Source organism: Mustelus asterias, chromosome 13 (assembly GCF_964213995.1).
Source record: "Mustelus asterias chromosome 13, sMusAst1.hap1.1, whole genome shotgun sequence".
Taxonomy (NCBI): domain Eukaryota; kingdom Metazoa; phylum Chordata; class Chondrichthyes; order Carcharhiniformes; family Triakidae; genus Mustelus; species Mustelus asterias.
The window spans coordinates 3,973,586-3,986,365 of record NC_135813.1 but is presented as its reverse complement, the minus strand read 5'-3'; the positions used below and the strand labels follow the sequence as shown (position 1 = coordinate 3,986,365).

Genomic DNA, 12,780 nt, shown 5'->3' with positions numbered 1-12,780 from the left:
TACCCTGGCTGCGATCATCTCACCTCAAAGACTGGGGACTAAACTTGGGAGTTTCCGGCTCCATTGTGGTTCAGCTATTACTTGTGAAAATCTGCTGTCAGGAAGTTAAATAATTTTACATTTATCCTTTTTTACTGAACTGTATCTGTCATAGAATCATAGAATCCCTACAGTGCAAAAGGAGCCCATCTGGCCCATCGAGCCTGCACCGACAATAATCACACCCAGGCCCTAATCCCTTGACCCCACGGATTTACTATGCTTATCCCCATGACTAAGGGACAACTTAGCGTGGCCAATCAAGCTAACCCGCACCTCTCTGGACTGTGGGAGGAAACAGACACAAGGCAAGCATGCAAACTCCACGCGGACAGTGATCCAAGGTTGCAATTGAACCCGGGTCTCTGGCGCTGTGAGGCAGCAGTGCTAACCGCTGTGCCATTGTGCACCCAGATCATCTACATGAAGGTCTGGCCTTCATCGTCTGTGTTGACCTTGTGAAATGAGGGTGATCAAAAATGTTAGTGGGCTGCATATGTGGAGCAAAACTGATTTATAGAACATAGAACATAGAACAGTACAGCACAGAACAGGCCCTTCGGCCCACGATGTTGTGCCGAGCTTTATCTGAAACCAAGATCAAGCTATCCCACTCCCTATCATCCTGGTGTGCTCCATGTGCCTATCCAATAACCGCTTAAATGTTTCTAAAGTGTCTGACTCCACTATCACTGCAGGCAGTCCATTCCACACCCCAACCACTCTCTGCGTAAAGAACCTACCTCTGATATCCGTCCTGTATCTCCCACCACGAACCCTATAGTTATGCCCCCTTGTAATAGCTCCATCCACCCGAGGAAATAGTCTTTGAATGTTCACTCTATCTATCCCCTTCATCATTTTATACACCTCTATTAAGTCTCCCCTCAGCCTCCTCCGCTCCAGAGAGAACAGCCCTAGCTCCCTCAACCTTTCCTCATATGACCTACCCTCCAAACCAGGCAGCATCCTGGTAAATCTCCTCTGCACTCTTTCCAGCGCTTCCACATCCTTCTTATAGTGAGGTGACCAGAACTGCACACAATATTCCAAATGTGGTCTCACCAAGGTCCTGTACAGTTGCAGCATAACCCCACGGCTCTTAAACTCCAACCCCCTGTTAATAAAAGCTAACACACTATAGGCCTTCTTCACAGCTCTATCCACTTGACTGGCAACCTTTGGAGATCTGTGGATATGGACCCCAAGATCTCTCTTCCTCCACAGTCTTCAGAACCCTACCTTTGACCCTGTAATCCACATTTAAATTAGTCCTACCAAAATGAATCACCTCACATTTATCAGGGTTAAACTCCATTTGCCATTTTTCAGCCCAGCTTTGCATCCTATCTATGTCTCTTTGCAGCCTACAACAGCCCTCCACCTCATCCACTACTCCACCAATCTTGGTGTCATCAGCAAATTTACTGATCCACCCTTCAGCCCCCTCCTCTAAGTCATTAATAAAAATCACAAAGAGCAGAGGACCAAGCACTGATCCCTGCGGCACACCGCTAGCAACCTGCCTCCAATCCGAAAATTTTCCATCGACCACCACCCTCTGTCTTCGGTCAGACAGCCAGTTACCTATCCAATCGGCCAACTTTCCCTCTATCCCACACCTCCTCACTTTCATCATAAGCCGACCATGGGGGACCTTATCAAACGCCATGGGGGACCTTATCAAACGTGGGCGGCACGGTAGCACAGTGGTTAGCACTGCTGCTTCACAGCTCCAGGGTCCCAGGTTCGATTCCCGGCTTGGGTCACTGTCTGTGTGGAGTTTGCACATTCTCCTCGTGTCTGCGTGGGTTTTCTCCGGGTGCTCCGGTTTCCTCCCACAGTCCAAAGATGTGCGGGTTAGGTTGATTGGCCAGGTTAAAAATTGCCCCTTAGAGTCCTGGGATGCGTAGGTTAAAGGGATTAGCGGGTAAAATATGTGGGGGTAGGGCCTGGGTGGGATTGTGGTCGGTGCAGACTCGATGGGCCGAATGGCCTCCTTCTGCACTGTAGGGTTTCTATGATTTCTATGATTACTAAAATCCATGTATATGACATCAACTGCCCTACCTTCATCAACACACTTAGTTACCTCCTCAAAAAATTCTATCAAATTTGTGATTTAATTAAACAATGTGAATTTTTCTTTAACTAGTTCATGGGATGTGGGCGTTGCTGTCTGGGCCAGCATTTATTGCCCATCCCTAATTGCCCTTGCGAAGGTGGTGGTGGTTGAAGCCTTCATGAACTGCTGCAGTCCGTGTGTTGCAGGAGCACCTGCAGTGCTGTGAGGCAGGGAGTTCCACAATTTTGACCCAGTGACAGCAAAGGAATGGTGATATATTTCCAAGCCAGGATATTTTTTGGCTTGGAGGGGAACTTTCAGATAGATAGATACCCTACAGTGCAGAAAGAGGCCATTTGGCCCATCGAGTCTGCACCGACCACAATCCCACCCAGGCCCTACCCCCATATCCCTACATATTTACCCACTAATCCCTCTAACCTACACATCTCAGGACACCAAGGGGAATGGCCAATCAACCTAACCCGCACATCTTTGGACTTTGGTGGTGGTGTCGCCACGCATTTTCTGCCCTTGTCCTTGTCGATGGTCGAGCTCACGGGTCTGAAACATGCTGTCTAAGGAGCAGGAATGGAAGACTTGCACTTATGCGGCTTTTTGCATTGAAAGGGATCAAAGCTGTTCGTGAAAATACTGCACATACGAAATCTCTCAATTCTTGTATGAGTGCTTGAATTGTGAAGGATAATTCAAGTGATTTCTCCATTGTTTTTTCTCCAGGGTCTCATCTCCGTGAAATCTTTGACAAAATCAATAATCTGCTTTTGGGCAAGCAAATATCATCAGGTGGGAAGCTGGTATCAATTTCCCAGCACCCACAAGGGCAGGACTTTGTCTGTTACAAACTGGCTGAAAAATTTGTGGTGAGTAAATTATTTTTGAGATGCAGTCACTGTGGTAGCACAGGAAATATGGAAGCCAGCCTGAGCACAGCTAGCTTCCACAAACAGCGCTAATGTAAATGACCAACAATTATCTTGTCCAGGGATAAATATTGGCCAGGACATCAGGGAGAACTCTCCTGTTCCTCTTCAGAATAATGCAATGAAATTTTCTCCATCTGCCTGAGAGGCCTCTGCCTTAATCTTTCAGCTGAAAGACTGCACCTCCAGCAGTACAGCTCTCCCTCAGTGCACTGAAGTGGGGATGTGCTCAGGTCTTTGGAATGGGACTAGAATCCATGACCAATAAAAGCAAAATGCTGCGGATGCTGGAATCTGAAACAAAAACAGAAAATGCTGGAAAATCTCAGCAGGTCTGACAGCATCTGTGGGGAGAGAAAAGAGCCAACGTTTCGAATCTATATGATCCTTCGAAGGATCGCCTAAACTCAATGTTGGGACTATAAAGTAAAAGTTTATTTATTAGTCACCAGTCAGGCTTGCATTAACGCTGCAATCAAGTTACTGTGAAATTCCCCTAGTCGCCACTCTCCGGCGCCTTTTCGGGTCAGTGCACCTAACCAGCATGTCTTTCAGACCGTGGGAGGAAACCGGAGCACCCGGATGAAACCCACGCAGACACGGGGAGAATGTGCAAACTCCACACAACAGTAACCCAAGCCGGGAATCGAACTCTGGTCTCTAGCGCTGTGAGGCAGCAGTGCTAACCACTGTGTCACCGTGCCATCCAGCTCCCTCAGCGCACTGAACTGGGGACGTGCTCAGGTCTTTGGAATGGGACTTGAATCCATGACCGATAAGATTATTAGAAGTATTTAAAGTGGAGGTGGATAAATATTTGATAGATTGAGGAATAGAAAGCTATGAGCGGCACAGTGGTTAGCACTGCTGCCTCACAGCGCCAGGGACCCAGGTTTGATTCCCGCCTTGGGTCACAGGAAAAGGCCATTCAGCCCATCATACCTGTGGCAGCTCTTTAGTGGAGCTATCCAAACTGTCTCACTTCTCTGCTCTTTACCGTTGACTTGTAAGTTGTTCCCCTTCAAGTATTTATTCTCTTTTGCAAGTTACTGGTGAATTTGCTTCCAATGCTTTTTCAGGCAGTACGTTCCAGATCACAACAGATTTGGGCAGATGCCTTACTCTGTATGAATATTGAAGTTAACTTTATTCAGATAACTTGACCATCTGAAGACTACAGAGACTGGGTCCCAGCTTTCATTCTAAAGGGGTCCAGGGCAGGTATAAAATGTCTTCAGCCTTGAATGGAAAGACAAGCCTAGCAAGACAAGTAATAGAAGCAGGAGTCGGCCATCAAGCCCTTCAAGTCTGTCTCGTCATTCAATACCATCATGGCTGATCTATGCTGGCCTCAACTACTATTGTGTGCCAGTTCCCCATAGAGTAAAAGTAAAGTTTATTTATTAGTCATGAATAAGGCTTACATTAACACTGCAATGAACTTACTGTGAAATTCCCTTAGTTGTAACACTCCGGCGCCTGTTTGGGTCAAGGCACCAAACCAGCACATCTTTCAGACCATGGCAGGAAACTGGAGCACCTGTGTAGACACGGGGAGAATGTGCAAACTCCACACAGACAGTGACCCAGGACGGGAATCAAACCTGGGTCCCTGGCGCTGTGAGGCAGCAGTGCTAACCACTGTGACGTCCATAGCCCTCTATTCCTCAATCTATCAAATATTTATTCACCTCCACTTTAAATACTTCTAATAATCCAGCCTCCACTACCCTTTGGGACAGAGAAATCCAGAGATTCACCACCCTCTTCGAGAATAAATTTCTACACACCTCAGTTTTGAATGACCGGCTCTTTATCTTGTAGTTATGTCCCCTTGTTCTAGACTCTCCCACGAGTGAAAACATCTCACCATCTACCCTGTCAAGCCCCCTCAGGATCTTATGTTTGAATAAGGTCACCCTCATTCTTCTAAACTCTAAGGAATAAGACCCAGACTATTTAATCACTCTTGATAGGGCAACCCTCTCATCCCAGGAGTTAGCCTGGTGAATCTCCTTTGAACTGCCTCCAATGTCCTTTTTAATGGGACCAAAACTGTACGCGGTATTCCAGATGAGGCCTCACCAACACCCTGTACAACTGCAACAAAGCCTCCCTATTTTTAAAGTCCAACCACTTTACAATAAAGGCCAAAAAGCTGTTTGACTTCATAACTACTTGTTGGACCTGCCTGCTAGCTTTTTGTGCACTAGAACACACACATCCCTCTGTATTGCACTCGCCTGCAATCTCTCTCTATTTAGATAATCTGCCTTTTGATTCCTCCTGCAAAGTGCATGACCTCGCACTTCCCCACATTAAACTCCATTTGCCAGGTTTTCGTCCAGTCACCCAATCTATCTGTATCCTGCTGCAGAATCACAGTATCCTCATCATGACCTGTGTTCCATCTATCTTCGTTTCATCGGCAAATTTGGAAACCTTGTATACTGTTGTTCCTTCCTCCAGGTCATTAATGTAAATAGTGAACAATTGCAGGCCAAGAACTGATCCTTGCGGCACTCTACTAGTTACATCTTTCCACTCTGAAAAGGGCCACTTTATTCCAATTGTCTGTTTTCTGTGTGACAGCCAGTTTTCAATCCATGCTAACACACTTCCTCCAATTCAGTCAGCTTTTACTTTATGCGCCAGTTTCTTATGCTGAACCTTGTCAAATGTCTTTGGGAAATCTAAATTCTCCACGATTACTTTCAGAAACAAGGCGAGGAGGAAGTCGCATCTCACCATGAAGCTGCATTTCCAATCGCAGTGGTTGCTTCAGGGATCTGGGAGTCTCATCCGAAGGTTGGCGATCTTTTCTTGGCCCACTTGCACCGAAAGTGCCCCTACGCAGTACCATTTTTCCCTTCGTGGAAAGATGGGCAACCAAAGGAAGAATACCAAAGGTAGAATTCCCTGAACAACATTACGCCCTCAGAACTGCAAACATAACTGATCTAATATCTGCTTTCTATCTACTAGGTGGTTATTAGTTGAAACCAATCTGGTATGTAAAATGTAAAAGTGCAAGTTTCATGCTGTAAATCTCTTTCCAAGGTTATTCTACTTCAGAGAAGGGAATATTGGTTTTGCTGTGGATCTCCTGTTTCCAGGTTGCGATTATTTCGGGCACTATTTTGCTTTGTTCCCTATTTTAGAAAGCCATTCGCAATCTGTGATCTTCGCTGCCAGGAAGCCATAAAGAGGAAACATTTGTAGATTTTGTAAAATGAAAACAAATTAGTGGCAAATTAATTAACTTTTAGAAAAGTTATGGAATTAATTTTCTTTTTTTAAATCTTCAAGTTAATACTCCTAATCTTGCCTTCATCCTTCTGCTGTCGGGACCTGAATGCAAATTAGCGTTGGTAGGTGGCTGAGATTGTATCATTGATTTTCTGGTTATAATAACTGTGGAGTTTATTTCATTCCATATTTACTTTTAGCCTCCTTCCAGTTTCTTCTTTGATACGATCCCAGAACTGGACAGGAAGATCCCAGAATGTAACTTATACTTTTATCAAATGTGGAGAAACAGAATCACAGGACCGCTAATTAGTTTTGACAACAAAACATTTAAACATGAAAAAATTGGATTATAATACAATAGTCCATTACTCCTTGGTTTAATCAATACACGATTAACACGGATGACGAAGTACATTGAAGTGCCAGTGCAGGAAGACGAGCTTTTTTTTTAAAAAAGCTATACTTGCTGCATGGCTGGGGTCATTTGAAAGAGAGAATATACTCAAGTCAGCAGTCTCCAGATTAAAAGGGGGAATACTGGGACGATAGTTTTAAAAAAAATATACGGAGCAGTCTCGAGTAGCTAGTGCCTGCAAGAGAAATGGCAGGTCAATTAGGATCCATGGGCCTTATGATGAAGAAAATGAATCATGGGGTTCCTATACAGTGTGTTTTCAGTACTTTGTGAATAAAATTGCCAGTGAGTTGCTTGTACCAGTTTTTCTCAATACAATAAGAAGTAAAACCTACAATATGCTGCAAAGCTTGGTTCATCCAGCACAGCCAGGAACCAAAACTTAAGATGACTTGACAAAGATCTTTGAAGAGCATTACTCTCCAAAGCCATTGATCATCGTGGGACGGTTCTGATTCCATTGAAGGAATCAAGTGGCAGGAGAAAGCAATGCTCGGTTTGTGGCAGCCTTAAAAAGGTTGGCACAATATTGAGAGCCATTAGAAGATGATCTGAGATTGTCTAGTTTGTGGTCTCAAATTACACTTTCCAAAGAAGATTGCTTACTGGACATGCTTTGACTTTAAAGACAGCAGTAGAAATACCAGTGTCGATGGAACTGGCTGCTAAAGATGCTTCACAATTTGGTGCAGGAATGAAGATCCACAAGTTAGGAATTGCCGATCAGAAGCAAAACAGCAACAAGCATGTCACAGATGTGACAAAGTGAGTGAATGCTGGAGTAAGGATAGTCTGTGCAAGTATTGTGGCAAAATGGGATTACATTGCAAAAGTTTTTTGGGCTAGACCAGCTTCCTCCAAGAAGAATATTCAGAAGAATCTGGGTACTTTCCAGAAGAACCAGTTGCATTCTACAAAAGTAATTTACAACATAAAAGAAAAGAAGTATGACTATGAAGAACAGAATGTCCAGAGATATGAAGAACTCTGGCTGAACATCTTGTCCATACAGGGTGAATCACATGACAAAAGTTAAATGGACAATCTATTAGGATGGAGGTTGAATCTGGTGCTGTTGTATCTTTAATTCCTGAGACTACATATCAACATGCATCTTCCTTTAAAATCAGCTGATGTGATTTTAGGGACATATGCGGAAGAGATCGTGCCGTTAAAAGGTTACATCGTGGTCCAAGGTAGAGTTGAGTAAACAAACCTCTTCTTGTGGTCCGTGGTAATTTTCCAACTCTATTTGGCAGACCATGGTTGGAGAAGTTAAAGCTTAACTGAAGTGCTGTCGTCAAATTGGTGCCAAAATAGATCTACAGCATCTTCTGGATAAACACAAGCATATATTTGAAGAGACACTTGGCTCAATAAAGGGAATCCTAGTGAAACTCAAGATAAAGGCTAATGTCAACCATAAAGTCTCAATACAGGTAGTGCCATTTGCAATTTATCCCAAGGTCGAAGAAGATTTAGTACGATTTTTCATAGAAACCCAACAGTGCAGAAGGAGGCCATTTGGTCCACCGAGTCTGCACCAACTGTCTCACAGAGCATCCCATCCAGGCCTGCCCCATCCCTCAAAGCCTACGTATTTACCCCGCTCATCCCCCTAACTTGTTAATTTGTTAACACTGGTATGTTAGAGCTGGTTACAGTGACTGAGTTACCCCTATCGTACCTGTCATGAAACCAGATGGTTCAGTTTATATTTAAGATGATTTTAAATCCAGTGTTGTGTGCTGATAAATATCCACTTCCTTTAATTGAAGATTTGTTTGCTGGGTTATCGGGTGGGCAGAAATTCTGCAAGCTTGATTTTTCTTAAGCATATTTACAGATGCATGTAGCTGCTGAATTGCAACCATTGCTTACCATCGTTACTCATAAAGGTATTTTTCGTTATAAATGATTGCCTTTTGGAATAACATCCATACCAGCATTATTCCAAAGATAGATGAATGAATCAAATTTTGAGTGATCTAGAAGCACCACCCCCAATGAATGTGATGTAATTGAGGTCTTTTCTAGGATTAGTAAATTATTCCTAACTTAGCTACATTATTGAAGCCATTGCATAATTTGGTGTGTGTGAAAACAGTCATGGGACTGGACAACAAAACATGAGAAAGCATACAAGGATGTCAAAGATGCTTTGCAGAAGCCTGAAGTATTGGTTCATTTTAATCCAATGCTACCATTACTGCTTGCTTGCGACCCTTCACCTTACGGCACAGGGGCAGTAGTTTCACACATTATGCCTTTGGGAGAAGAACAACCAATAGCTTTTGCTTTGCGTATCTGACTGTAGTGCTGAATCTAACTATGTTCAGCTAGAAAAAGAAGCAATGAGCATAATCTTTGGCATACGAAAGTTTCATCATTTATGTGGTTGTCAGTTCACATTAACTGATCATCGATCAGTTAATATCCTTTAATATTTTTGGGCTGTATAAAGGCAAACCACCGTTGGCTGCTAGCCAATTGCAAAGATAGTCACTGATCTTATCTGCATGTTTTTATGATATTGTCAATCAGTGTGCCATGCTGATGCATCATCACACTTTCCCTTTACCTACTGAGCAGATGCCACCAACTAGTTTTGCAAATATTCTTTATTTTCATTAGTAGATCATTTGCCTGTGATAGCTTCTCAGATTCAGAGACAGACCAGAAATGATCCCGTGATGGGAAAGCTGATGGGTATGTTATTGAAAGGAATAAAGCTGGAATGCCTCGTCCTGATTTAAAATAATGTGTCAAAAAAGCTTTGAGTTGACCATCCCAGACAGGTGTCTATTATGGGGAATCCGAGTCGTCATTCCTCCTCATCTGTGTGGATGAGTTCTTGAACAACTACATGAAGGACATCCTAGTATAGTCCAAATGAAGGAATTAGCGTGCAGTTATTTTTGGCCACGTCTGATGCTTAGATTGAAGAAAAAATGGTTGTGTCAATCCTGTGCATGAATAAGAAGTACACATATTGTCTCCATTACATCCTTAAGAGTGGCCTAACATGATACGGCAACGATCACATGTAGATTTTGCTGGTCCATTTGAGGATTACATTTTTTTCAGCCATAAGTGGCCAGAGGTTATCATGAGATCTATGATGTCTAAACAAACCATTGACAAACTTGACGAAATTTTGTTTGATAATTGTTCACAGTTTATTTTTTAAAGTCTATTTATTAGTGTCACAACTAGGTTTACATTAACACTGCAATGAAGTTACTGTGAAAATCCCTGAATCACCACATTCCAGCGCCTGTTCGGGTTACACAGAGAATTTAGCATGGCCAATGCCACGTCTTTTGGACTGTTGGAGGAAACCGGAGCACCCGGAGGAAACCCACGCAGACACGGGGAGAACGTGCTGACTCCGCACAGACAGTGACCCAAGCCAGGAATTGAACCCAGGTCCCTGACGCTGAGGCAGCACTGCTGGCCACTGTGCTACCATGTTGCCCCACAAGAGTCAGAGGATTATTTCAAATTAAATAAAGTTTGCACCTTATTATCCAACAACCAAAAGATTAGCTGAAAGATTTGTACAATTCTCAAAACATTCTTTCAAAGCTCCAGAAGCTTCATATCTTGTGAACAGCTTTTTGGCATCTGATAGAAACTCTGCTTATGCAATTACCCAAAGTTCACCTGCATTACTCTTAGAGAAAGTTGAGAACTACGTTTGATTTGTTATTAGATAACCAAGACACCTATGTCAGACTCCTATTCATAGACTACAGCTCAGCCTTTAATACCATTATTCCTAGCAGACTTGTCTCTAAACTCCATGGCCTGGGGCTCGGCTCCTCCCTTTGCAACTGGATCCTAGACTTCCTAACCCACAGATCACAATCAGTAAGGATAGGCAACAACAACACCTCCGCAACACCGGTGCTCCGCAAGGCTGTGACCTCAGTCCCTTACTATATTCCTTCTCCACCTCTGACTGTATGACCAAATTCCTCTCCAACTCGAATTTCAAGTTTGCTGATGTCACCACCGTAGTGTGTTGGATCTCACAATGACGAGCCACAGAGAATCTGGTGAACTGGTGCGTCGACATTAATCTTTCCCTCAATGTCAACAAAATGAAGGAGATGGTCACTGACTTCAGGAAGCTTAGTGGAGAGCATGCCCCGCCTATGTCAATGGGGACGAAGTAGAAATGGTCGAGAGCTTCGCGATTTTAGGTGTTCGGATCACCAACAATCTGTCCTGGTCCCTCCATGCTGACAGTATAGTTAAAACCCACCAACGCTTCTACCTAGAAGACTAAATTTGGCATGTCTGCTACTCTCACCAACTTTTACAGATGCGCCATAGAAAGCATTCTTTCTGGTTGTATCACAGGTTGGTATGGCTCCTGCTCTGTCCAAGACCACAAGAAACTACAAAGGGTTGTAAACGAAGCCCAGTCCATCACACGAACCAGCCTCCCATCCATTGACAATGTCTACACTTCCCACTGCCTCAGAAAAGCAGCCAGTGTAATCAAGGTCCCCGGACATGCTCTCTTCCACCTTCCGTCAGGAAAAAGATACAAAAGTCTGAGGACACGTACCAACTGACTCAAGAACAGCTTCTTCCCTGCTGCTGTCAGACTTTTGAATGGACCTACCTCGCATTAAGTTGACCTTTCTCTACACCCTAGCTATGACTGTAACACTACATTCTGCACTCTCTCCTTTCCTTCCCTATGTACGGTTTGCTTTGTCTGAGTAGCATTGAAGAAACAATACTTTTCACTGTATACCAATATGTGACAATAAATCAAATATTACTTCCAGAAACTTTAGAAATAGTAGAGCATCAACAACAATCTCAAGTTGCTGGATGAGAATTGAGGGTGAAACAATGTTCATTTCAACCAGGAGATCGAGTATCAGTGTATAATTATGCCATGAATGAGAAATCAGTACCAGCCATAGTTTCAGCAAAGATAGGCCCAATTTCTTGCACAGTTCAAACTAAACTAGTTTGAAAAACGCCATGCTGACCAATGATTTTATCCCAATCATCTCCAAACGTACCAACTTATTTAGTCCTCAGTATTGTGAATACTGCTACGGGAAACCCAGTTGAATCTGAGTTGCCTGATTGTTTCTCTGCTACTATACCAAGTGCAAATGATACAGAATTAATTCCAAGAGAAGAAGTGTCTACTGAAGTCCCAAATCCTATTTCTAGGGTCAACGAGAACCAAATTCCAGAATGTCCTATACAACCAAAGAAGAATAGACGTCCTCCTGATCAACTTTCCTATTGACTGTGTATAATGATTAATGATGCATAGTACTGTCTAGAGTATTAATCTATATAACACCGTAGTCATTCATTATCAAGACCACAGAAGTAAATGAGAAGTGTTATATAATTGAGTTGCGTGAATGTTTTATGAGCTGATCACATGATTTGATGGTGGTGTCATTAGGGTGTTGCAGATGTTTTACTTTCCATTTGTACAGTCCAGACCTCTTAAAATAAACCCGTTGTGTGTTTGAATCTACGTATGCAAACCACAGCCTTTTTAAAAAACCCACAATTCCAAATTAGGACATTACACCATGGACAAAGGATTTTTTTTCCCCCCTTACGAGGGCCTCTAGTTGCAAAACAACACTTGCAACTAGATTTTTCACGCCATAGCACTCTCTAAGCACAACAGGATCCCATTTGCTATTGAAACCAACCCCACACATATAAACACCTTTGACCAGCATGAATCTAACTACAGTTCCCTTTCAGACACAGAAACATTAAATCAAACCCACCTAAAACTACACCTTATTTCTGATGTTTACAAATATAGATCCCTTATAACTACTTTTGTTTTCCTAACATATTTTTGCTTTTTTTTTGTTGTTGCCCTCTTCTGGTCGGTCTTTGCAAAATTACAAGATTAATAAAGCCATTCCTTCGGCCTAGCCTTCTAGAAGTGTATCCCATCACACCATTTCAACTTCCACTCTATACAAAAATCCATTCCTTATTCCTTACAGATCAACCACAATCTAACTAAGATGGAATATGATTCATGAGCTGAATGG

General features: G+C 43.0%; 1 protein-coding gene across 1 annotated transcript in view; it reads left to right on the top strand.

Annotated features, from left to right (window-relative positions):
- The window catches only part of gle1 (GLE1 RNA export mediator), a 54,603-nt gene that overhangs the window by 28,779 nt on the left and 13,044 nt on the right, over positions 1-12,780 (top strand). Inside the window, exons 10-11 of the mRNA XM_078226223.1 lie at positions 2,846-2,988; positions 5,767-5,957. Of these exons, the coding sequence (XP_078082349.1) occupies positions 2,846-2,988; positions 5,767-5,957 (334 nt within the window). The remainder of the gene's footprint in view (positions 1-2,845; positions 2,989-5,766; positions 5,958-12,780) is intronic.